This window comes from Bombina bombina, chromosome 1 (genome assembly GCF_027579735.1).
Source record: "Bombina bombina isolate aBomBom1 chromosome 1, aBomBom1.pri, whole genome shotgun sequence".
NCBI classification, from domain to species: domain Eukaryota; kingdom Metazoa; phylum Chordata; class Amphibia; order Anura; family Bombinatoridae; genus Bombina; species Bombina bombina.
Genome location: NC_069499.1, coordinates 1,571,954,346 through 1,571,979,859, shown reverse-complemented (window position 1 = coordinate 1,571,979,859; position 25,514 = coordinate 1,571,954,346). Strand labels below are relative to the sequence as shown.

The following is a 25,514-nucleotide window of genomic DNA, read 5'->3' as shown; positions in this document are numbered from 1 at the left end:
CGGGTCTTGGAGAACAGAACTGAAGGCTTACATATGTAACCTCAAACTTTTTCCCAAGAGATAAAGTAAGCGTGACATTCTGAGGGTACTGGATATAGTTCTCTGATTGCCAGCATGTAAGGTTGTGGGGGTTATTGAGGTCTGTCAGAAAGGAGGGTGGATGCGCTCTTTTGGGGTCTGAGATATTGCAGATGTGACAGTTTCGGAACCTGTCTTCCCCCTTTTCAGTCACCACACAGTATCTTGATGGTGTCTTCCCACAGGTACTTGAAACCTTGACCTCTTTCCCAAAGGCTGAGTTAACAAAATCCGGGATACACCTCCTTGGGTTACCGTTTTCATCATAGCACGGATCAGGCTGCGATGTCTGAATAGAAAACATGTTCATCCCATAACCTCCTTTACTTTTTTGAGCAATGCAGGTCAGAGACACCAAAACCATTAACAAACCCTCTACTCTCAGCATCATCTTGGACCCAGTTTAACCCTGTTTTGCTCACAGAGCCCTCTGCCAGGTGATCCTAGGAAGAATGAAAATATATATATAAAAAAAAATAACACTTTTAGTTTCCTAGAAGTTACTAAAACACATGGTAAAAAACACTCTAGCAACCATCATTAAATAAAGATGATATTACCTTAGCACAAAAAAGTTATTACAACACAAAATTTGATATTTATCTATAGAGAAAAACAATAACATCTTATTGAATGAGAAATTATTTAAAAGAAAATAAAGCAACTGAATCTATTTGGTTTAAAAACAGTCATTAAAGCAAGTGAGAATTAAGTTACATTTTGCTTCTGCAAATTACATAAATTTGCCAATTGAGATTTTTCACCTAGAGCATGCATTGTGCAGTAAAAGTAGAATTACAGTAAAAATGTACTACCTTGTAATTTAGTTAGAAAGGCAAAATAATGGTTAAAAAAAGTTTTGAACTCTCAGAGGAAAAGGTACATAGATTATCTGATGCTAACACAAGGTGGTAGAGAGATCTGCAAAGCTCACATCCTCCTGAGCAGAAGCGTTTTTGGTGACTGTCCTACCTCCCTGACTATGAAAAGTAAATGAGTCTCCCAGACTCCGGCAGGCTTGAAGTCATCTTTAAGGAGTGACAGTGAGAATTAAGGGAAAGTACAACGACACCCACTGGTGCAAAATAGGCTGCAGGCAGCAAGAGGAGAAGGGGGAGAGCTGGAAGCCCAGTGCAGGGAGAGGGAATGTGCAAGACGAGGACAGTGCAGGGAGAGGGAATGTGCAAGACCAGGAGAGTGCAGGGAGAGGGAATGTGCAAGACGAGGAGAGTGCAGGGAGAGGAAATGTGCAAGACCAGGAGAGTGCAGGGAGAGGGAATGTGCAAGACCAGGAGAGTGCAGGGAGAGGAAATGTGCAAGACTAAGAGAGTGCAGGGAGAGGGAATGTGCAACACCAGGAGAGTGCAGGGAGAGGGAATGTGCAAGACCAGGAGAGTGCAGGGAGAGGGAATGTGCAAGACCAGGAGAGTGCAGGGAGAGGAAATGTGCAAGACCAGGAGAGTGCAGGGAGAGGGAATGTGCAAGACCAGGAGAGTGCAGGGAGAGGAAATGTGCAAGACCAGGAGAGTGCAGGGAGAGGGAATGTGCAAGACCAGGAGAGTGCAGGGAGAGGAAATGTGCAAGACCAAGAGAGTGCAGGGAGAGGGAATGTGCAAGACCAGGAGAGTGCAGGGAGAGGAAATGTGCAAGACTAGGAGAGTGCAGGGAGAGGGAATGTGCAACACCAGGAGAGTGCAGGAAGAGGGAATGTGCAAGCCCAACAGAGTGCAGAGAGAGGAAATGTGCAAGACCAGGAGAGTGCAGGGAGAGGGAATGTGCAAGCCCAACAGAGTGCAGGGAGAGGAAATGTGCAAGACCAGGAGAGTGCAGGGAGAGGGAATGTGCAAGACCAGGAGAGTGCAGGGAGAGGGAATGTGCAAGCCCAACAGAGTGCAGGGAGAGGAAATGTGCAAGACCAGGAGAGTGCAGGGAGAGGGAATGTGCAAGACCAAGAGAGTGCAGGGAGAGGGAATGTGCAAGACCAGGAGAGTGCAGGGGGAGGAAATGTGCAAGACCAGGAGAGTGCAGGGAGAGGGAATGTGCAAGACCAAGAGAGTGCAGGGAGAGGGAATGTGCAAGACCAGGAGAGTGCAGGGGGAGGAAATGTGCAAGACCAGGAGAGTGCAGGGAGAGGGAATGTGAAAGACCAAGAGAGTGCAGGGAGAGGGAATATGCAAGACCAGGAGAGTGCAGGGGGAGGAAATGTGCAAGACCAGGAGAGTGTAGGGAGGGAATGTGCAAGACCAAGAGAGTGCAGGAGAGTGCAGGGAGAGGGAATGTGCAAGACCAGGAGAGTGCAGTGAGAGGGAATATGCAAGACCAGGAGAGTGCAGGGAGAGGGAATGTGGAAGACCAGGAGAGTGCAGGGAGAGGGAATGTGCAAGACCAGGAGAGTGCAGGGAGAGGGAATGAGCAAGACCATCAGAGTGCAGGGAGAGTGAATGTGCAAGACCAAAAGAGTGCAGGGAGAGGGAATGTGCAAGACCTGCAGAGTGCAGGGAGAGGGAATATGCAAGACCAGGAGAGTGCAGGGAGAGGGAATATGCAAGACCAGGAGAGTGCAGGGAGAGGGAATGTGCAAGACCTGCAGATTGCAGGTAGAGGGAATGTGCAAGACCAGGAGAGTGCAGGGAGAGGGAATGTGCAAGACCAGGAGAGTGCAGGGAGAGGGAATGTACAAGACCAGGAGAGTGCAGGGAGAGGGAATGTGCAAGACCAGGAGAGTGCAGGGAGAGGGAATGTGCAAGACCAGGAGATTGAAGGGAGAGGGAATGAGAAAGACCAGAAGAGTGCAGGGAGAGGGAATATGCAAGACAAGGAGAGTGCAGGGAGAGTGCATGTGCAAGACCAGGAGATTGCAGGGAGAGGGAATGTGCAAGACCAGGAGAGTGCAGGGAGAGGGAATGTGCAAGACCAGGAGAGTGAAGGGAGAGGAAATGAGAAAGACCAGAAGAGTGCAGGGAGAAGGAATATGCAAGACCAGGAGAGTGCAGGGAAAGTGCATGTGCAAGACCAGGAGAGTGCAGGGAGAGGAAATGCGCAAGACCAGGAGAGTGCTGGGATAGGGAATGTGCAAGACCAGGAGAGTGCAGGGAGAGGAAATGTGCAAGACCAGGAGAGTGCAGGGAGAGGGAATGTGCAAGACCAGGAGAGTGCAAGAGGGAATGTGCAAAACCAAGAGAGTGCATGGAGAGTGAATGTGCAAGACCAGGAGAGTGCAGGGAGAGGGAATCTGCAAGACCAGGAGAGTACAGGGAGAGGAATTGTGCAAGGCCAGGAGAGTGCAGGGAGAGGGAATGTGCAAGAACAGGAGAGTGCAGGGAGAGTGAATGTGCAAGACAAGGAGAGTGCAATGAGAGGAAATGTGCAAGACCAGGAGAGTGCAGGGAGAGGGAATGTGCAAGACCAGGAGAGTGCAGGGAAAGGGAATGTGCAAGAACAGGAGAGTGCAGGGAGAGTGAATGTGCAAGACCAGGAGAGTGCAAGGAGAGGGAATGTGCAAGACCAGGAGAGTGCAGGGAGAGGAAATGTGCAAGACTAAGAGAGTGCAGGGAGAGGGAATGAGCAATACCAAGATAGTGCAGAGAGTGAATGTGCAAGACCAAGAGAGTGCAGGGAGAGTGAATGTGCAAGACCAGGAGAGTGCAGGGAGAGGGAATGTGCAAAACCAAGAGAGTGCAGGGAGAGGGAATGAGCAAGAACAAGATAGTGCAGAGAGGGAATGTGCAAGACCAAGAGAGTGCAGTGAGAAGGAATGTGCAAGAACAGGACAGTGCAGGGAGAGGGAATGTTCAAGACCAGCAGAGTGCAGGGAGAGGGAATGTGCAAGACCAGGAGAGTGCAGGTAGAGGGAATGTGCAAGACCAGGAGAGTGCAGGGAGAGGGAATATGCAAGACCAGGACAGTGGGAGAGGGAATGAGCAAGAACAGCAGAGTGCAGGAAGAGGGAATGTGCAAGACCAGGAGAGTGCAGGCAGAGGGAATATGCAAGACCAGGAGAGTGTAGGGAGAGGGAATGTGCAAGACCAGGAGAGTGTAGGGAGAGGGAATGAGCAATACCAGAAGAGTGCAGGGAGAGGGAATGTGGAAGACCTTCAGAGTACAGGGAGAGGGAATATGCAAGACCAGGAGAGTGCAGGGAGAGGGAATGAGCAAGACCAAAAGAGTGCAGGGAGAGGGAATGTGCAAGACCTGCAGAGTGCAGGGAGAGGGAATATGCAAGACCAGGAGAGTGCAGGGAGAGGGAATATGCAAGACCAGGAGAGTGCAGGGAGAGGGAATGTGCAAGACCTGCAGATTGCAGGTAGAGGGAATGTGCAAGACCAGGAGAGTGCAGGGAGAGGGAATGAGCAAGACCAGAAGAGTGCAGGGAGAGGGAATGTGCAAGACCTGCAGAGTGCAGTGAAAGGGAATGTGCAAGACCAGGAGAGTGCAGGGAGAGGGAATATGCAAGACCAGGAGAGTGCAAGGAGAGGAAATGTGCAAGACCAGGAGAGTGCAGGGAGAGGGAATGTGCAAGACCAGGAGAGTGCAGGGAAAGGGAATGTGCAAGAACAGGAGAGTGCAGGGAGGGAATGTGCAAGACCAAGAGAGTGCAGGGAGAGTGAATGTGCAAGACCAGGAGAGTGCAAGGAGAGGGAATGTGCAAGACCAGGAGAGTGCAGGGAGAGGAAATGTGCAAGACCAAGAGAGTTTAGGGAGAGGGAATGAGCAATACCAAGATAGTGCAGAGAGTGAATGTGCAAGACCAAGAGAGTGCAGGGAGAGTGAATGTGCAACACCAGGAGAGTGCAGGGAGAGGGAATGTGCAAAACCAGGAGAGTGCAGGGAGAGGAAATGTGCAAGACCAAGAGAGTGCAGGGAGAGGGAATGAGCAAGACCAAGAGAGTGCAGGGAGAAAGAATGTGCAAGACCAGGACAGTGCAGGGAGAGGGAATGTTCAAGACCAGCAGAGTGCAGGGAGAGGGAATGTGCAAGACCAGGAGAGTGCAGGGAGAGGGAATGTGCAAGACCAGGAGAGTGCAGGGAGAGGGAATATGCAAGAGCAGGAGAGTGCAGGGAGAGGGAATGTGCAAGACCAGGAGAGTGCAGGGAGAGGGAATGTGCAAGACCAGGAGAGTGCAGGGAGAGGGAATGAGCAAGACCAGCAGAGTGCAGGGAGAGTGAATGTGCAAGACCAAGAGAGTGCAGGGAGAGGGAATGAGCAAGAACAGCAGAGGTCAGGGAGAGGGAATGAGCAAGACTATCAGAGTGCAGGAAGGGAATGAGCAAGAACAGCAGAGTGCAGGAAGAGGGAATGTGCAAGACCAGGAGAGTGCAGGGAGAGAGAATGAGCAAGAACAGCAGAGTTCAGGGAGAGGGAATGAGCAAGACTAGCAGAGTACAGGAAGGGAATGAGCAAGAACAGCAGAGTGCAGGAAGAGGGAATGTTTAAGACCTGCAGCGTGCAGGCAGAGGGAATTTGCAAGACCAGAAGAGTGCAGGGAGAGGGAAAATGCAAGACCAGAAGAGTAAAGGGAGAGGGAATATGCAAGACCAGGAGATTGCAGGGAGAGGGAATGTGCAAGACCAGGAGAGTGTAGGGAGAGGGAATGTGCAAGACCTGCAGATTGCAAGTAGAGGGAATGTGCAAGACCAGGAGAGTGCAGGGAGAGGGAATGTGCAAGACCAGGAGAGTGCAGGGAGAGGGAATGTAAAAGACCAGGAGAGTGCAGGGAGAGGGAATATGCAAGACCAGGAGAGTGCAGGGAGAGGGAATGAGCAATACCAGAAGAGTGCAGGGAGAGGGAATGAGGAAGACCTTCAGAGTACAGGGAGAGGGAATATTCAAGACCAGGAGAGTGCAGGGAGAGGGAATGAGCAAGAACAGCAGAGTGCAGGAAGAGGGAATGTGCAAGACAAGAAGAGTGCAGGGAAAGGGAATGTGCAAGACCTGCAGAGTGCAGGGAGAGGGAATATGCAAGACCAGGAGAGTGCAGGGAGAGGGAATATGCAAGACCAGGAGAGTGCAGGGAGAGGGAATGTGCAAGTCCAGGAGAGTGCAGGGAGAGGGAATGTGCAAGACCAGGAGAGTACAGGGAGAGGGAATGTGCAAGACCAGGAGAGTGCAGGGAGAGAGAATGTAAAAGACCAGGAGAGTGCAGGGAGAGGGAATGAGAAAGACCAGAAGAGTGTAGGGAGATGAAATATGCAAGACCAGGAGAGTGCAGGGAGAGGGCATGTGCAAGACCAGGAGGGTGCAGGAAGAGGGAATGTGCAAGGCCAGAAGAGTGCAGGGAGAGGGAATGTGCAAGACCTGCAGAGTGCAGGGAGAGGGAATGAGCAAGACCAGAAGAGTGCAGGGAGAGGGAATGTGCAAGACCTGAAGAGTGCAGGGAGAGGGAATGTGCAAGACCTGAAGAGTGCAGGGAGAGGGAATATGCAAGACCAGGAGAGTGCAGGGAGAGGGAATGAGCAAGACCAAAAGAGTGCAGGGAGAGGGAATGTGCAAGACCTGCAGAGTGCAGGGAGAGGGAATATGCAAGACCAGGAGAGTGCAGGGAGAGGGAATGAGCAAGAACAGCAGAGTGCAGGGAGAGGGAATGTGCAAGACCAGAAGAGTGCAGGGAGAGGGAATCTGCAAGACCAGAAGAGTGCATGGAGAGGGAATATACAAGACCAGTAGAGTGCAGGGAGAGGGAATATGCAAGACCAGGAGAGTGCAGGGAGAGGGAATGTGCAAGACCAGGAGAGTGCAGGGAGAGGGAATATGCAAGACCAGGAGAGTGCAGGGAGAGGGAATGAGCAAGACCAGAAGAGTGCAGGGAGAGGGAATGTGCAAGACCTGCAGAGTGCAGGGAGAGGGAATGAGCAAGACCAGGAGAATGCAGGGAGAGGGAATGTGCAAGACCAGAAGAGTGCAGGGAGAGGGAATGTGCAAGACCAGGAGAGTGCAGGAGAGGGAATGTGCAAGACCTGCAGAGTGCAGAGAGAGGGTATATGTAAGACCAGGAGAGTGCAGGAGGAGGGAATGTGCAAGACCAGGAGAGTGCAGGAAGAGGGAATGTGCAAGACCAGGAGAGTGCAGGAAGAGGGAATGTGCAAGGAGAGGGAATGTGCAAGACCAGGAGAGTGCAGGGAGAGGGAATGTGCAAGACCAGGAGAGTGCAAGGAGAGGGAATGTGTAAGACCAGGAGAGTGCAGGGAGAGGGAATGAGCAAGACCTGCAGAGTGTAGGGAGAGGGAATGAGCAAGACCTGCAGAGTGCAGGGAGAGGGAATGTGCAAGACCAGGAGAGTGCAGGGAGAGGGAATGAGCAAGACCTGAAGAGTCCAGGGAGAGGGAATATGCAAGACCAGGAGAGTGCAGGGAGAGGGAATGAGCAAGACCAGAAGAGTGCAGGGAGAGGGAATGTGCAAGACCTGCAGAGTGCAGGGAGAGGGAATATGCAAGACCAGGAGAGTGCAGGGAGAGGGAATGAGCAAGAACAGCAGAGTGCAGGGAGAGGGAATGTGCAAGACCAGAAGAGTGCAGGGAGAGGGAATCTGCAAGACCAGAAGAGTGCATGGAGAGGGAATATACAAGACCAGTAGAGTGCAGGGAGAGGGAATATGCAAGACCAGGAGAGTGCAGGGAGAGGGAATGTGCAAGACCAGGAGAGTGCAGGGAGAGGGAATATGCAAGACCAGGAGAGTGCAGGGAGAGGGAATGTGCAAGACCAGGAGAGTGCAGGGAGAGGGAATATGCAAGACCAGGAGAGTGCAGGGAGAGGGAATGAGCAAGACCAGAAGAGTGCAGGGAGAGGGAATGTGCAAGACCTGCAGAGTGCAGGGAGAGGGAATGAGCAAGACCAGGAGAATGCAGGGAGAGGGAATGTGCAAGACCAGAAGAGTGCAGGGAGAGGGAATGTGCAAGACCAGGAGAGTGCATGAGAGGGAATGTGCAAGACCTGCAGAGTGCAGAGAGAGGGTATATGCAAGACCAGGAGAGTGCAGGAGGAGGGAATGTGCAAGACCAGGAGAGTGCAGGAAGAGGGAATGTGCAAGACCAGGAGAGTGCAGGAAGAGGGAATGTGCAAGGAGAGGGAATGTGCAAGACCAGGAGAGTGCAGGGAGAGGGAATGTGCAAGACCAGGAGAGTGCAAGGAGAGGGAATGTGTAAGACCAGGAGAGTGCAGGGAGAGGGAATGAGCAAGACCTACAGAGTGCAGGGAGAGGGAATGAGAAAGACCTGCAGAGTGCAGGGAGAGGGAATGTGCAAGACCAGGAGAGTGCAGGGAGAGGGAATGAGCAAGACCAGGAGAGTGCAAGGAGAGGGAATGTGTAAGACCAAGAGAGTGCAGGGAGAGGGAATATGCAAGACCAGGAGAGTGCAGGCAGAGGGAATGTGCAAGACCATGAGAGTGAAGGGAGAAGGAATGTACAAGACCAGGAGAGTGCAGGGAGAGGGAATGTGCAAGACCAGAAGAGTGCAGGGAGAGGGAATGTGCAAGACCAGGAGAGTGCAGGAGAGGGAATGTGCAAGACCTGCAGAGTGCAGAGAGAGGGTATATGCAAGAGAGTGCAAGGAGAGGGAATGTGTAAGACCAGGAGAGTGCAGGGAGAGGGAATGAGCAAGACCTACAGAGTGCAGGGAGAGGGAATGAGAAAGACCTGCAGAGTGCAGGGAGAGGGAATGTGCAAGACCAGGAGAGTGCAGGGAGAGGGAATGCGCAAGACCAGGAGAGTGCAAGGAGAGGGAATGTGTAAGACCAAGAGAGTGCAGGGAGAGGGAATATGCAAGACCAGGAGAGTGCAGGCAGAGGGAATGTGCAAGACCATGAGAGTGAAGGGAGAAGGAATGTACAAGACCAGGAGAGTGCAGGGAGAGGGAATGTGCAAGACCAGAAGAGTGCAGGGAGAGGGAATGTGCAAGACCAGGAGAGTGCAGGAGAGGGAATGTGCAAGACCTGCAGAGTGCAGAGAGAGGGTATATGCAAGACCAGGAGAGTGCAGGAGGAGGGAATGTGCAAGACCAGGAGAGTGCAGGAAGAGGGAATGTGCAAGACCAGGAGAGTGCAGGAAGAGGGAATGTGCAAGGAGAGGGAATGTGCAAGACCAGGAGAGTGCAGGGAGAGGGAATGTGCAAGACCAGGAGAGTGCAAGGAGAGGGAATGTGTAAGACCTGGAGAGTGCAGGGAAAGGGAATGAGCAAGACCAGCAGAGTGCAGGGAGAGGGAATGAGCAAGACCTGCAGAGTGCAGGGAGAGGGAATGAGCAAGACCAGCAGAGTGCAGGGAGAGGGAATGAGCAAGACCTGCAGAGTGCAGGGAGAGGGAATGTGCAAGACCAGGAGAGTGCAGGGAGAGGGAATGAGCAACACCTGCAGAGTGCAGGGAGAGGGAATGTGCAAGACCAGGAGAGTGCAAGGAGAGGGAATGTGTAAGACCAAGAGAGTGCAAGGAGAGGGAATATGCAAGACCAGGAGAGTGCAGGCAGAGGGAATGTGCAAGACCATGAGAGTGAAGGGAGAAGGAATGTGCAAGACCAGGAGAGTGCAGGGAGAGGGAATGTGCAAGACCAGGAGAGTGCAGGCAGAGGGAACGTGCAAGACCATGAAAGTGAAGGGAGAGGGAATGTGCAAGACCAACAGAGTGCAGGGAGAGGGAATGTGCAAGACCATGAGAGTGAAGGGAGAAGAAATGTGCAAGACCAGGAGAGTGCAGGCAGAGGGAATGTGCAAGACCATGAGAGTGAAGGGAGAGGGAATGTGCAAGACCAACAGAGTGCAGGGAGAGGGAATGTGCAAGACCAGGTGAGTGCAGAAAGAGGGAATGTGCAAGACCAAGAGAGTGCAGGGAGAGGGAATTAGCAATACCAGAACAGTGCAGAAAGAGGGAATGTGCAAAGACCTGCAGAGTGCAGGGAGAGGGAATATGCAAGACCAGGAGAGTGCAGGGAGAGGGAATGTGCAAGACCAACAGAGTGCAGGGAGAGGGAATGAGCAAGACCAGAAGAGTGCAGGGAGAGGGAATGTGCAAGACCTGCAGAGTGCAGGGAGAGGGAATATGCAAGACCAGGAGAGTGCAGGGAGAGGGGATGTGCAAGACCAGGAGAGTGCAGAGAGAGGGAATAAGCAAGACCAGGATTGTGCAGGAGGCTGTGTGAATCCTGTTAGAGGCTGCAAGAGGCTGTGTGTGTCCTGTTAGAGGCTGCAGGAGGCTGTGTGTGTCCTGTTAGAGGCTGCAAGAGGCTGTGTGTGTTCTGTTACAGATAATGGGAGACCGTGTGAGTCTTTTTAGAGGCTGCAGGAGGCTGTGTGTGTCCTTTTAGAGGCTGCAGGAGGCTGTGTGTGTCCTGTTAGAGGATGCAGGAGGCTGTGTGTGTCCCGTTAGAGGTTGCAGGAGGCTGTGTGTGTCCTGTTAGAGGCTGCAGGACACTGTGTGTGTCCTGTTAGAGGCTGCAGGAGGCTGTGTGTGTCCTGTTAGAGGCTGCAGGAGGTTATCTGTGTCTTGTTAGCAGCTGTAGGTAGCTCTCATTGTTTAGTTAGAGGCTGCAGGAGGCTGTGTGAGTCCTGTTAGAGGCTTTAGGTGAGGCTTTAGGTGGTTCAGATTGTGTTAGAGGCTACAAGCCCATATAGAGCTATTGGGAGGATTTGTGAGCCATATTAGAGATAGTTGATTGATGTCTGAGCCCTATTACAGATTTCAGGAGGCTATGTGGGTCACTTTAGAGGCGTTAGGTGGCTACAGTTACCAACCAGAGGCTGCAGCGCATCACTACAGTTACCAACCAGAGGCTGCAGCGCATCACTACAGTTACCAACCAGAGGCTGCAGTGCATCACTACAGTTACCAACCAGAGGCTACAGCGCAGCACTATAGTTACCAACCAGAGGCTGCAGCGCATCACTACAGTTACCAACCAGAGACTGCAGCGCATCACTACAGTTACCAACCAGAGGCTACAGCGCAGCACTACAGTTACCAACCAGAGGCTGCAGCGCATCACTACAGTTACCAACCAGAGACTGCAGCACATCACTACAGTTACCAACCAGAAGCTACAGCGCAGCACTACAGTTACCAACCAGAGGCTGCAGCGCATCACTACAGTTACCAACCAGAGACTGCAGCGCATCACTACAGTTACCAACCAGAGGCTGCAGCGCATCACTACATTTACCAACCAGAGGCTACAGCGCAGCACTACAGTTACCAACCAGAGGCTGCAGCGCATCACTACAGTTACCAAACAGAGGCTGCAGCGCATAACTACAGTTACCAACCAGAGGCTGCAGCGCATTACTACAGTTACCAACCAGAGGCTGCAGCGCATCACTACAGTTACCAACCAGAGGCTGCAGCGCATCACTACAGTTACCAACCAGAGGCTGCAGCGCATCACTACAGTTACTAACCAGAAGCTACAGCGCATCACTACAGTTACTAACCAGAGACTGCAGCGCATCACTACAGTTACTAACCAGAGACTGCAGCGCATCACTACAGTTACTAACCAGAGACTGCAGCGCATCACTACAGTTACTAACCAGAGGATGCAGCACATCACTACAGTTACCAACCAGAGGCTGCAGTGCATCACTACAGTTACCAACCAGAGGCTGAAGCGCATCACTACAGTTACCAACCAGAGGCTTCAGAGCATCACTACAGTTACCAACCAGAGGCTTCAGCGCATCACTACAGTTACCAACCAGAGGCTGAAGCGCATCACTACAGTTACCAACCAGAGGCTGCAGCACATCACTACAGTTACCAAACAGAGGCTGCAGCGCATCACTACAGTTACCAACCAGAGGCTGCAGCGCATCACTACAGTTACCAACCAGAGGCTGCAGCGCATCACTACAGTTACCAACCAGAGGCTGCAGCGCATCACTACAATTACTAACCAGAGACTGCAGCGCATCACTACAGTTACAAACCAGAGGCTGCAGCACATCACTACAGTTACAAACCAGAAGCTGCAGCACATCACTACAGTTACCAACCACAGGCTGCAGCGCATCACTACAGTTACAAACCAGAGGCTGCAGCGCATCACTACAGTTACCAACCAGAGGCTGCAGCGCATCACTACAGTTACCAACCAGAGGCTGCAGCGCATCACTACAGTTACCAACCAGAGGCTGCAGTGCATCACTACAGTTACCAACCAGAGGCTGCAGCGCATTACTACAGTTACTAACCAGAGGCTGCAGCGCATCACTAAAGTTACCAACCAGAGGCTGCAGCGCATCACTACAGTTACCAACCAGAGGCTGCAGCGCATCACTACAGTTACCAACCAGAGGCTGCAGTGCATCACTACAGTTACCAACCAGAGGCTGCAGCGCATTACTACAGTTACTAACCAGAGGCTGCAGCGCATCACTACAGTTACCAACCAGAGGCTGCAGCGCATCACTACAGCTACCAACCAGAGGCTGCAGTGCATTACTACAGTTACCAACCAGAGGCTGCAGCGCATCACTACAGTTACCAATCAGAGGCTGCAGCGCATCACTAAAGTTACCAACCAGAGGCTGCAGTGCATCACTACAGTTACCAACCAGAGGCTGCAGTGCATTACTACAGTTACCAACCAGAGGCTGCAGCGCATCACTACAGTTACCAATCAGAGGCTGCAGCACATCACTACAGTTACCAACCAGAGCCTGCAGCGCATCACTACAGTTACCAACCAGAGGCTGCAGCGCATCACTACAGTTACCAACCAGAGCCTGCAGCACATCACTACAGTTACCAACCAGAGCCTGCAGCACATCACTACAGTTACCAACCAGAGGCTGCAGCGCATCACTACAATTACCAACCAGAGCCTGCAGCACATCACTACAGTTACCAACCAGCGGCTGCAGCGCATTACTACAGTTACCAACCAGAGGCTGCAGCGCATCACTACAGTTACCAACCAAAGACTGCAGCGCATCACTACAGTCACCAACCAGAGGCTGCAGTGCATCACTACAGTTACCAACCAGAGGCTGCAGTGCATCACTACAGTTACCAACCAGAGGCTGCAGCACATCACTACAGTTACCAACCAAAGACTGCAGCGCATCACTACAGTCACCAACCAGAGGCTGCAGTGCATCACTACAGTTACCAACCAGAGGCTGCAGTGCATCACTACAGTTACCAACCAGAGGCTGCAGCACATCACTACAGTTACCAACCAGAGGCTGCAGCGCATCACTACAGTTACCAACCAGAGGCTGCAGCACATCACTACAGTTACTAACCAGAGGCTGCAGCGCATCACTACAGTTACTAACCAGAGGCTGCAGCACATCACTACAGTTACTAACCAGAGGCTGCAGCACATCACTACAGTTACTAACCAGAGGCTGCAGCACATCACTACAGTTACCAACCAGAGGCTGCAGTGCATTACTACAGTTACCAACCAGAGGCTGCAGCGCATCACTGCAGTTACCAACCAGAGGCTGCAGTGCATCACTACAATTACCAACCAGAGGCTGCAGCGCATCACTACAGTTACCAACCAGAGGCTGCAGTGCATCACTACAGTTACTAACCAGAGGCTGCAGCGCATCACTACAGTTACCAACCAGAGGCTGCAGCGCATCACTGCAGTTACCAACCAGAGGCTGCAGCGCATCACTACTGTTACCAACCAGAGGCTGCAGCGCATCACTACTGTTACCAACCAGAGGCTGCAGCGCATCACTACTGTTACCAACCAGAGGCTGCAGCACATCACTACAGTTACCAACCAGAGGCTGAAGCGCATCACTACAGTTACCAACCAGAGGCTGCAGCGCATCACTACAATTACCAAACAGAGGCTGCAGCGCATCACTACAGTTACCAACCAGAGGCTGAAGCGCATCACTACAGTTACCAACCAGAGGCTGAAGCGCATCACTACAGTTACCAACCAGAGGCTGAAGCGCATCACTACAGTTACCAACCAGAGGCTGAAGCGCATCACTACAATTACCAAACAGAGGCTGCAGCGCATCACTACAGTTACCAACCAGAGGCTGCAGCGCATCACTACAGTTACAAACCAGAGGCTGCAGCGCATCACTACAGTTACAAACCAGAGGCTGCAGTGCATCACTACAGTTACAAACCAGAGGCTGCAGCGCATCACTACAGTTACCAACCAGAGGCTGCAGCGCATCACTGCAGTTACAAACCAGAGGCTGCAGCGCATCACTACAGTTACCAACCAGAGGCTGCAGCGCATCACTACAGTTACAAACCAGAGGCTGCAGCGCATCACTACAGTTACCAACCAGAGGCTGCAGCGCATCACTACAGTTACAAACCAGAGGCTGCAGCGCATCACTACAGTTACCAACCAGAGGCTGCAGCGCATCACTACAGTTACCAACCAGAGGCTGCAGCGCATCACTACAGTTACAAACCAGAGGCTGCAGCGCATCACTACAGTTACAAACCAGAAGCTGCAGTGCATCACTACAGTTACCAACCAGAGTCTGCAGCGCATCACTACAGTTACTAACCAGAAGCTACAGCGCATCACTACAGTTACCAACCAGAGGCTGCAGCGCATCACTACAGTTACTAACCAGAAGCTACAGCGCATCACTACAGTTACCAACCAGAGGCTGCAGCGCATCACTACAGTTACTAACCAGAAGCTACAGCGCATCACTACAGTTACCAACCAGAGTCTACAGCGCATCACTACAGTTACTAACCAGAAGCTACAGCGCATCACTACAGTTACCAACCAGAGGCTGCAGCGCATCACTACAGTTACCAACCAGAGGCTGCAGCGCATCACTACAGTTACCAACCAGAGGCTGCAGCACATCACTAAAGTTACCAACCAGAGGCTGCAGCGCATCACTACAGTTACCAACCAGAGGCTGCAGCGCATCACTACAGTTACCAACCAGAAGCTGCAGCGCATCACTACAGTTACCAACCAAAGGCTGCAGTGCATCACTACAGTTACCAACCAAAGACTGCAGCGCATCACTACAGTTACCAACCAGAAGCTACAGCGCAGCACTACAGTTACCAACCAGAGGCTGCAGCGCATCACTACAGTTACCAACCAGAGGCTGCAGCGCATCACTACAGCTACCAACCAGAGGCTGCAGTGCATTACTACAGTTACTAACCATAGGCTGCAGCGCATCACTACAGTTACCAACCAGAGGCTGCAGCGCATCACTACAGCTACCAACCAGAGGCTGCAGTGCATTACTACAGTTACTAACCAGAGGCTGCAGCGCATCACTACAGTTACTAACCAGAGTCTGCAGTGCATCACTACAGTTACCAACCAGAGGCTGCAGTGCATTACTACAGTTACTAACCAGAGGCTGCAGCGCATCACTACAGTTACCAACCAGAGGCTGAAGCGCATCACTACAGTTACTAACCAGAGGCTGCAGCGCATCACTACAGTTACTAACCAGAGGCTGCAGCACATCACTACAGTTACTAACCAGAGGCTGCAGCACATCACTACAATTACCAACCAGAGGCTGAAGCGCATCACTACAGTTACCAACCAGAGGTTGCAGCGCATCACTTCAGTTACCAACCAGAGGCTGCAGCGCATCACTACAGTTACCAACCAGAGGCTGCAGCGCATCACTACAGTTACCAACCAGAGGCTGCAGTGCATCACTACAGTTACCAACCAGAGGCTGCAGCGCATCACTACAGTTACTAACCAGAGACTGCAGCGCATCACTACAGTTACCAACCAGAGGCTGCAGTGCATCACTACAGTTACCAACCAGAGGCTGCAGCACATCACTACAGTTACTAACCAGAGACTGCAGCGCATCACTACAGTTACTAACCAGAGACTGCAGCGCATCACTACAGTTACCAACCAGAGGCTGCAGCACATTACTACAGTTACTAACCAGAGACTGCAGCGCATCACTACAGTTACCAACCAGAGGCTGCAGTGCATCACTACAGTTACCAACCAGAGGCTGCAGCGCATCACTACAGTTACCAACCAGAGGCTGCAGTGCATTACTACAGTTACTAACCAGAGGCTGCAGCGCATCACTACAGTTACAAACCAGAGGCTGCAGCGCATCACTACAGTTACCAACCAAAGGCTGCAGCACATCACTACAGTTACCAACCAGAGGCTGCAGCGCATCACTACAGTTACCAAACAGAGGCTGAAGCGCATCACTACAGTTACCAAACAGAGGCTGAAGCGCAGCACTACAGTTACCAACCAGAGACTGCAGCGCATCACTACAGTTACCAACCAGAGGCTGCAGCGCATCACTACAGCTACCAACCAGAGGCTGAAGCGCATCACTACAGTTACCAACCAGAGGCTGTAGCACATCACTACAGTTACCAACCAGAGTCTGCAGCGCATCACTTCAGTTACCAACCAGAGGCTGCAGCGCATCACTACAGTTACTAACCAGAGGCTGCAGCGCATCACTACAGTTACTAACCAGAGGCTGCAGCACATCACTACAGTTACTAACCAGAGGCTGCAGCGCATCACTACAGTTACTAACCAGAGGCTGCAGCGCATCACTTCAGTTACCAACCAGAGGCTGCAGCGCATCACTACAGTTACTAACCAGAGGCTGCAGCGCATCACTACAGTTACTAACCAGAGGCTGCAGCACATCACTACAGTTACTAACCAGAGGCTGCAGCACATCACTACAGTTACTAACCAGAGGCTGCAGCACATCACTACAGTTACTAACCAGAGGCTGCAGCGCATCACTTCAGTTACCAACCAGAGGCTGCAGCGCATCACTACAGTTACTAACCAGAGGCTGCAGCGCATCACTACAGTTACTAACCAGAGGCTGCAGCACATCACTACAGTTACTAACCAGAGGCTGCAGCGCATCACTACAGTTACCAACCAGAGGCTGCAGTGCATTACTACAGTTACTAACCAGAGGCTGCAGCGCATCACTACAGCTACCAACCAGAGGCTGCAGTGCATCACTACAGTTACCAACCAAAGACTGCAGCGCATCACTACAGTTACCAACCAGAGGCTGCAGCGCATTACTACAGTTACTAACCAGAGACTGCAGCGCATCACTACAGTTACCAACCAGAGGCTGCAGCGCCTCACTACAGTTACCAACCAAAGACTGCAGCGCATCACTACAGTTACCAACCAGAGGCTGCAGTGCATCACTACAGTTACCAACCAGAGGCTGCAGCGCATCACTACAGTTACCAACCAGAGGCTGCAGTGCATCACTACAGTTACCAACCAGAGGCTGCAGCGCATCACTACAGTTACCAACCAGAGGCTGCAGTGCATCACTACAGTTACCAACCAGAGGCTGCAGTGCATCACTACAGTTACCAACCAGAGGCTGCAGCGCATCACTACAGTTACCAACCAGAGGCTGCAGTGCATCACTACAGTTACCAACCAGAGGTTGCAGCGCATCACTTCAGTTACTAACCAGAGACTGCAGCGCATCACTACAGTTACCAACCAGAGGCTGCAGCGCATCACTACAGTTACCAACCAGAGGCTGCAGCGCATCACTACAGTTACCAACCAGAGGCTGCAGCGCATCACTTCAGTTACCAACCAGAGGCTGCAGCGCATCACTACAGTTACAAACCAGAAGCTGCAGTGCATCACTACAGTTACCAACCAGAGGCTGCAGCGCATCACTACAGTTACCAACCAGAGGCTGCAGTGCATCACTACAGTTACCAACCAGTGGCTGCAGCGCATCACTACAGTTACCAACCAGAGGCTGCAGCGCAGCACTACAGTTACCAACCAGAGGCTGCAGCGCATCACTACAGTTACCAACCAGAGGCTGCAGCGCATCACTACAGTTACCAACCAGAGGCTGCAGCGCATCACTACAGTTACCAACCAGAGGCTGCAGCGCATCACTACAGTTACCAACCAGAAGCTGCAGCGCATCACTACAGTTACCAACCAAAGGCTGCAGTGCATCACTACAGTTACCAACCAGAGGCTGCAGCGCATCACTACAGTTACCAACCAAAGACTGCAGCGCATCACTACAGTTACCAACCAGAGGCTGCAGCGCATCACTACAGTTACCAACCAGAGGCTGCAGTGCATCACTACAGTTACTAACCAGAGGCTGCAGTGCATCACTACAGTTACCAACCAGAGGCTGCAGCGCATCACTACAGTTACCAACCAGAGGCTGCAGCGCATCACTACAGCTACCAACCAGAGGCTGCAGTGCATTACTACAGTTACTAACCAGAGGCTGCAGCGCATCACTACAGCTACCAACCAGAGGCTGCAGCACATCACTACAGTTACCAACCAGAGGCTGAAGCGCATCACTACAGTTACTAACCAGAGGCTGCAGCGCATCACTACAGTTACTAACCAGAGGCTGCAGCACATCACTACAGTTACCAACCAGAGGCTGCAGCGCATCACTACAGTTACTAACCAGAGGCTGCAGCACATCACTACAGTTACCAACCAGAGGCTGCAGCGCATCACTACAGTTACTAACCAGAGGCTGCAGCACATCACTACAGTTACTAACCAGAGGCTGCAGCACATCACTACAATTACCAACCAGAGGCTACAGCGCATCACTACAGTTACCAACCAGAGGCTGCAGTGCATTACTACAGTTACCAAACAGAGGCTGCAGCGCATCACTACAGTTACCAACCAGAGGTTGCAGCGCATCACTTCAGTTACCAACCAGAGGCTGCAGCACATCACTACAGTTACCAACCAGAGGCTGCAGTGCATCACTACAGTTACCAACCAGAGGCTGCAGCGCATCACTACAGTTACCAACCAGAGGCTGCAGCGCATCACTACAGTTACCAACCAGAGGCTGCAGCGCATCACTACAGTTACCAACCAGAGGCTGCAGTGCATCACTACAGTTACCAACCAGAGGCTGCAGCGCATCACTACAGTTACCAACCAGAGGCTGCAGTGCATCACTACAGTTACCAACCAGAGGCTGCAGTGCATCACTACAGTTACCAACCAGAGGCTGCAGTGCATCACTACAGTTACCAACCAGAGGCTGCAGCGCATCACTACAGTTACCAACCAAAGGCTGCAGTGCATCACTACAGTTACCAACCAGAGGCTGCAGCGCATCACTACAGTTACCAACCAAAGACTGCAGCGCATCACTACAGTTACCAACCAGAGGCTGCAGCGCATCACTACAGTTACCAACCAGAGGCTGCAGTGCATCACTACAGTTACTAACCAGAGGCTGCAGTGCATCACTACAGTTACCAACCAGAGGCTGCAGCGCATCACTACAGTTACCAACCAGAGGCTGCAGCGCATCACTACAGCTACCAACCAGAGGCTGCAGTGCATTACTACAGTTACTAACCAGAGGCTGCAGCGCATCACTACAGCTACCAACCAGAGGCTGCAGCACATCACTACAGTTACCAACCAGAGGCTGAAGCGCATCACTACAGTTACTAACCAGAGGCTGCAGCGCATCACTACAGTTACTAACCAGAGGCTGCAGCACATCACTACAGTTACCAACCAGAGGCTGCAGCGCATCACTACAGTTACTAACCAGAGGCTGCAGCACATCACTACAGTTACCAACCAGAGGCTGCAGCGCATCACTACAGTTACTAACCAGAGGCTGCAGCACATCACTACAGTTACTAACCAGAGGCTGCAGCACATCACTACAATTACCAACCAGAGGCTACAGCGCATCACTACAGTTACCAACCAGAGGCTGCAGTGCATTACTACAGTTACCAAACAGAGGCTGCAGCGCATCACTACAGTTACCAACCAGAGGTTGCAGCGCATCACTTCAGTTACCAACCAGAGGCTGCAGCACATCACTACAGTTACCAACCAGAGGCTGCAGTGCATCACTACAGTTACCAACCAGAGGCTGCAGCGCATCACTACAGTTACCAACCAGAGGCTGCAGCGCATCACTACAGTTACCAACCAGAGGCTGCAGCGCATCACTACAGTTACCAACCAGAGGCTGCAGTGCATCACTACAGTTACCAACCAGAGGCTGCAGCGCATCACTACAGTTACCAACCAGAGGCTGCAGTGCATCACTACAGTTACCAACCAGAGGCTGCAGTGCATCACTACAGTTACCAACCAGAGGCTGCAGTGCATCACTACAGTTACCAACCAGAGGCTGCAGCGCATCACAACAGTTACTAACCAGAGGCTGCAGCGCATCACTAAAGTTACCAACCAGAGGCTGCAGCGCATCACTACAGTTACCAACCAGAGGCTGCAGCGCATCACTACAGTTACCAACCAGAAGCTGCAGCGCATCACTACAGTTACCAACCAAAGGCTGCAGTGCATCACTACAGTTACCAACCAGAGGCTGCAGCGCATCACTACAGTTACCAACCAAAGACTGCAGCGCATCACTACAGTTACCAACCAGAGGCTGCAGCGCATCACTACAGTTACCAACCAGAGGCTGCAGCGCATCACTACAGCTACCAACCAGAGGCTGCAGTGCATTACTACAGTTACTAACCAGAGGCTGCAGCGCATCACTACAGCTACCAACCAGAGGCTGCAGCACATCACTACAGTTACCAACCAGAGGCTGAAGCGCATCACTACAGTTACCAACCAGAGGCTGCAGCGCATCACTACAGTTACCAACCAGAGGCTGCAGTGCATCACTACAGTTACTAACCAGAGGCTGCAGTGCATCACTACAGTTACTAACCAGAGGTGCAGCACATCACTACAGTTACTAACCAGAGGCTGCAGCACATCACTACAATTACCAACCAGAGGCTGAAGCGCATCACTTCAGTTACCAACCAGAGGCTGCAGCGCATCACTACAGTTACCAACCAGAGGCTGCAGCGCATCACTACAGTTACCAACCAGAGGCTGCAGTGCATCACTACAGTTACCAACCAGAGGCTGCAGTGCATCACTACAGTTACCAACCAGAGGCTGCAGTGCATTACTACAGTTACCAACCAGAGGCTGCAGCGCATCACTACAGTTACCAACCAGAGGCTGCAGTGCATCACTACAGTTACCAACCAGAGGCTGCAGTGCATCACTACAGTTACCAACCAGAGGCTGCAGTGCATCACTACAGTTACCAACCAGAGGCTGCAGTGCATTACTACAGTTACCAACCAGAGGCTGCAGCGCATCACTACAGTTACAAACCAGAGACTGCAGCGCATCACTACAGTTACCAACCAGAGGCTGCAGCGCATTACTACAGTTACCAACCAGAGGCTGCAGCACATCACTACAGTTACCAACCAGAGGCTGCAGCGCCTCACTACAGTTACCAACCAAAGACTGCAGCGCATCACTACAGTTACCAACCAGAGGCTGCAGCGCATCACTACAGTTACAAACCAGAGGCTGCAGCGCATCACTACAGTTACCAAACAGAGGCTGAAGCGCATCACTACAGTTACCAACCAGAGGCTGCAGCGCATCACTTCAGTTACCAACCAGAGGCTGCAGCGCATCACTACAGCTACCAACCAGAGGCTGCAGTGCATTACTACAGTTACTAACCAGAGGCTGCAGCGCATCACTACAGTTACCAACCAGAGGCTGCAGCGCCTCACTACAGTTACCAACCAAAGACTGCAGCGCATCACTACAGTTACCAACCAGAGGCTGCAGCGCATCACTACAGTTACCAACCAGAGGCTGCAGCGCATCACTACAGCTACCAACCAGAGGCTGAAGCGCATCACTACAGTTACCAACCAGAGGCTGCAGCGCATCACTTCAGTTACCAACCAGAGGCTGCAGCGCATTACTACAGTTACTAACCAGAGGCTGCAGCGCATCACTACAGTTACCAACCAGAGGCTGCAGCGCCTCACTACAGTTACCAACCAAAGACTGCAGTGCATCACTACAGTTACCAACCAGAGGCTGCAGCACATCACTACAGTTACCAACCAAAGACTGCAGTGCATCACTACAGTTACCAACCAGAGGCTGCAGTGCATCACTACAGTTACCAACCAGAGGCTGCAGTGCATCACTACAGTTACCAACCAGAGGCTGCAGCGCATTACTACAGTTACTAACCAGAGACTGCAGCGCATCACTACAGTTACCAACCAGAGGCTGCAGCGCATCACTACAGTTACAAACCAGAAGCTGCAGTGCATCACTACAGTTACCAACCAGAGGCTGCAGCGCATCACTACAGTTACCAACCAGAGGCTGCAGCACATCACTACAGTTACCAACCAGAGGCTGCAGCACATCACTACAGTTACCAATCAGAGGCTGCAGCGCATCACTACAGTTACCAACCAAAGGCTGCAGCGCATCACTACAGTTACCAACCAGAGGCTGCAGCGCAGCACTACAGTTACCAACCAGAGGCTGCAGCGCATCACTACAGTTACCAACCAGAGGCTGCAGCGCATCACTACAGTTACCAACCAGAGGCTGCAGCGCATCACTACAGTTACCAACCAGAGGCTGCAGCGCATCACTACAGTTACCAACCAGAAGCTGCAGCGCATCACTACAGTTACCAACCAAAGGCTGCAGTGCATCACTACAGTTACCAACCAGAGGCTGCAGCGTATCACTACAGTTACCAACCAAAGACTGCAGCGCATCACTACAGTTACCAACCAGAGGCTGCAGCGTATCACTACAGTTACCAACCAGAAGCTGCAGCGCATCACTACAGTTACCAACCAGAGGCTGCAGCGCATCACTACAATTACCAACCAGAGGCTGCAGCGCATCACTACAGTTACCAACCAGAGGCTGCAGCGCATCACTACAGTTACCAACCAGAGGCTGCAGCGTATCACTACAGTTACCAACCAAAGACTGCAGCGCATCACTACAGTTACCAACCAGAAGCTACAGCGCAGCACTACAGTTACCAACCAGAGGCTGCAGCGCATCACTACAGTTACCAACCAGAGGCTGCAGCGCATCACTACAGCTACCAACCAGAGGCTGCAGTGCATTACTACAGTTACTAACCAGAGGCTGCAGCGCATCACTACAGCTACCAACCAGAGGCTGCAGCACATCACTACAGTTACCAACCAGAGGCTGAAGCGCATCACTACAGTTACTAACCAGAGGCTGCAGCGCATCACTACAGTTACTAACCAGAGGCTGCAGCACATCACTACAGTTACTAACCAGAGGCTGCAGCACATCACTACAATTACCAACCAGAGGCTGAAGCGCATCACTACAGTTACCAAACAGAGGCTGCAGCGCATCACTACAGTTACCAACCAGAGGCTGCAGCGCATCACTTCAGTTACCAAACAGAGGCTGCAGCGCATCACTACAGTTACCAACCAGAGGCTGCAGCGCATCACTACAGTTACCAACCAGAGGCTGCAGTGCATCACTACAGTTACCAACCAGAGGCTGCAGCACATCACTACAGTTACCAACCAGAGGCTGCAGCACATAACTACAGTTACCAACCAGAGGCTGCAGCACATCACTACAGTTACCAACCAGAGGCTGCAGCACATCACTACAGTTACCAACCAGAGGCTGCAGTGCATCACTACAGTTACCAACCAGAGGCTGCAGCGCATCACTACAGTTACCAACCAGAGGCTGCAGTGCATCACTACAGTTACCAACCAGAGGCTGCAGTGCATTACTACAGTTACCAACCAGAGGCTGCAGCGCATCACTACAGTTACTAACCAGAGGCTGCAGCGCATCACTACAGTTACAAACCAGAGGCTGCAGCGCATCACTACAGTTACAAACCAGAGGCTGCAGCGCATCACTACAGTTACTAACCAGAGGCTGCAGTGCATCACTACAGTTACCAACCAGAGGCTGCAGCGCATCACTACAGTTACCAACCAAAGACTGCAGCGCATCACTACAGTCACCAACCAGAGGCTGCAGTGCATCACTACAGTTACCAACCAGAGGCTGCAGCGCATCACTACAGTTACCAACCAGAGGCTGCAGTGCATCACTACAGTTACCAACCAAAGGCTGCACCGCATCACTACAGTTACCAACCAGAGGCTGCAGCACATCACTACAGTTACCAACCAGAGGCTGCAGCGCATCACTACAGTTACCAACCAGAGGCTGCAGCGCATCACTACAGTTACCAACCAAAGGCTGCAGCACATCACTACAGTTACCAACTAGAGGCTGCAGCGCATCACTACAGTTACCAAACAGAGGCTGAAGCGCATCACTACAGTTACCAACCAGAGGCTGCAGCGCATCACTACAGTTACCAACCAGAGGCTGCAGCGCATCACTACAGCTACCAACCAGAGGCTGAAGCGCATCACTACAGTTACCAACCAGAGGCTGCAGCGCATCACTTCAGTTACCAACCAGAGGCTGCAGCTCATCACTACAGCTACCAACCAGAGGCTGCAGTGCATTACTACAGTTACTAACCAGAGGCTGCAGCGCATCACTACAGCTACCAACCAGAGGCTGCAGTGCATCACTACAGTTACCAAACAGAGGCTGAAGCGCATCACTACAGTTACCAACCAGAGGCTGCAGCGCCTCACTACAGTTACCAACCAAAGACTGCAGCGCAACACTACAGTTACCAACCAGAGGCTGCAGTGCATCACTACAGTTACCAACCAGAGGCTGCAGCGCATCACTACAGTTACCAACCAGAGACTGCAGCGCATCACTACAGTTACCAACCAGAGGCTGCAGCGCATTACTACAGTTACCAACCAGAGGCTGCAGCACATCACTACAGTTACCAACCAGAGGCTGCAGCGCCTCACTACAGTTACCAACCAAAGACTGCAGCGCATCACTACAGTTACCAACCAGAGGCTGCAGCGCATCACTAAAGTTACTAACCAGAGACTGCAGCGCATCACTACAATTACCAACCAGAGGCTGCAGCGCATCACTACAGTTACCAACCAGAGGCTGCAGCGCATCACTACAGTTACCAACCAGAGGCTGCAGCGCATCACTACAGTTACTAACCAGAGGCTGCAGCGCATCACTACAGTTACTAACCAGAGGCTGCAGCGCATCACTACAGTTACTAACCAGAGGCTACAGCGCATCACTACAGTTACTAACCAGAGGCTACAGCGCATCACTACAGTTACCAACCAGAGGCTTCAGCACATCACTACAGTTACCAACCAGAGGCTGCAGCACATCACTACAGTTACCAACCAGAGGCTGCAGCACATCACTACAGTTACCAACCAGAGGCTGCAGCACATCACTACAGTTACCAACCAGAGGCTGCAGCACATCACTACAGTTACTAACCAGAGGCTGCAGCACATCACTACAGTTACTAACCAGAGGCTGCAGCGCATCACTACAGTTACTAACCAGAGGCTGCAGCGCATCACTACAGTTACCAACCAGAGGCTGCAGCACATCACTACAGTTACTAACCAGAGGCTGCAGCGCATCACTACAGTTACCAACCAGAGGCTGCAGTGCAGCACTACAGTTACCAACCAG

General features: G+C 52.0%; 1 protein-coding gene across 1 annotated transcript in view; it reads right to left on the bottom strand.

Moving 5' to 3' along the window:
• The window catches only part of NTN1 (netrin 1), a 281,192-nt gene extending 280,150 nt beyond the window's left edge, over positions 1–1,042 (bottom strand). The window contains exons 1-2 of the mRNA XM_053710026.1: positions 894–1,042; positions 1–521 (exon numbers count right to left, since the gene is read on the bottom strand). The exon at positions 1–521 is cut by the window's left edge and continues 549 nt beyond it. Of these exons, the coding sequence (XP_053566001.1) occupies positions 1–469 (469 nt within the window). The 5' untranslated portion in view covers positions 470–521; positions 894–1,042. The remainder of the gene's footprint in view (positions 522–893) is intronic.
• Between the last annotated feature and the right edge of the window lie 24,472 nt (positions 1,043–25,514).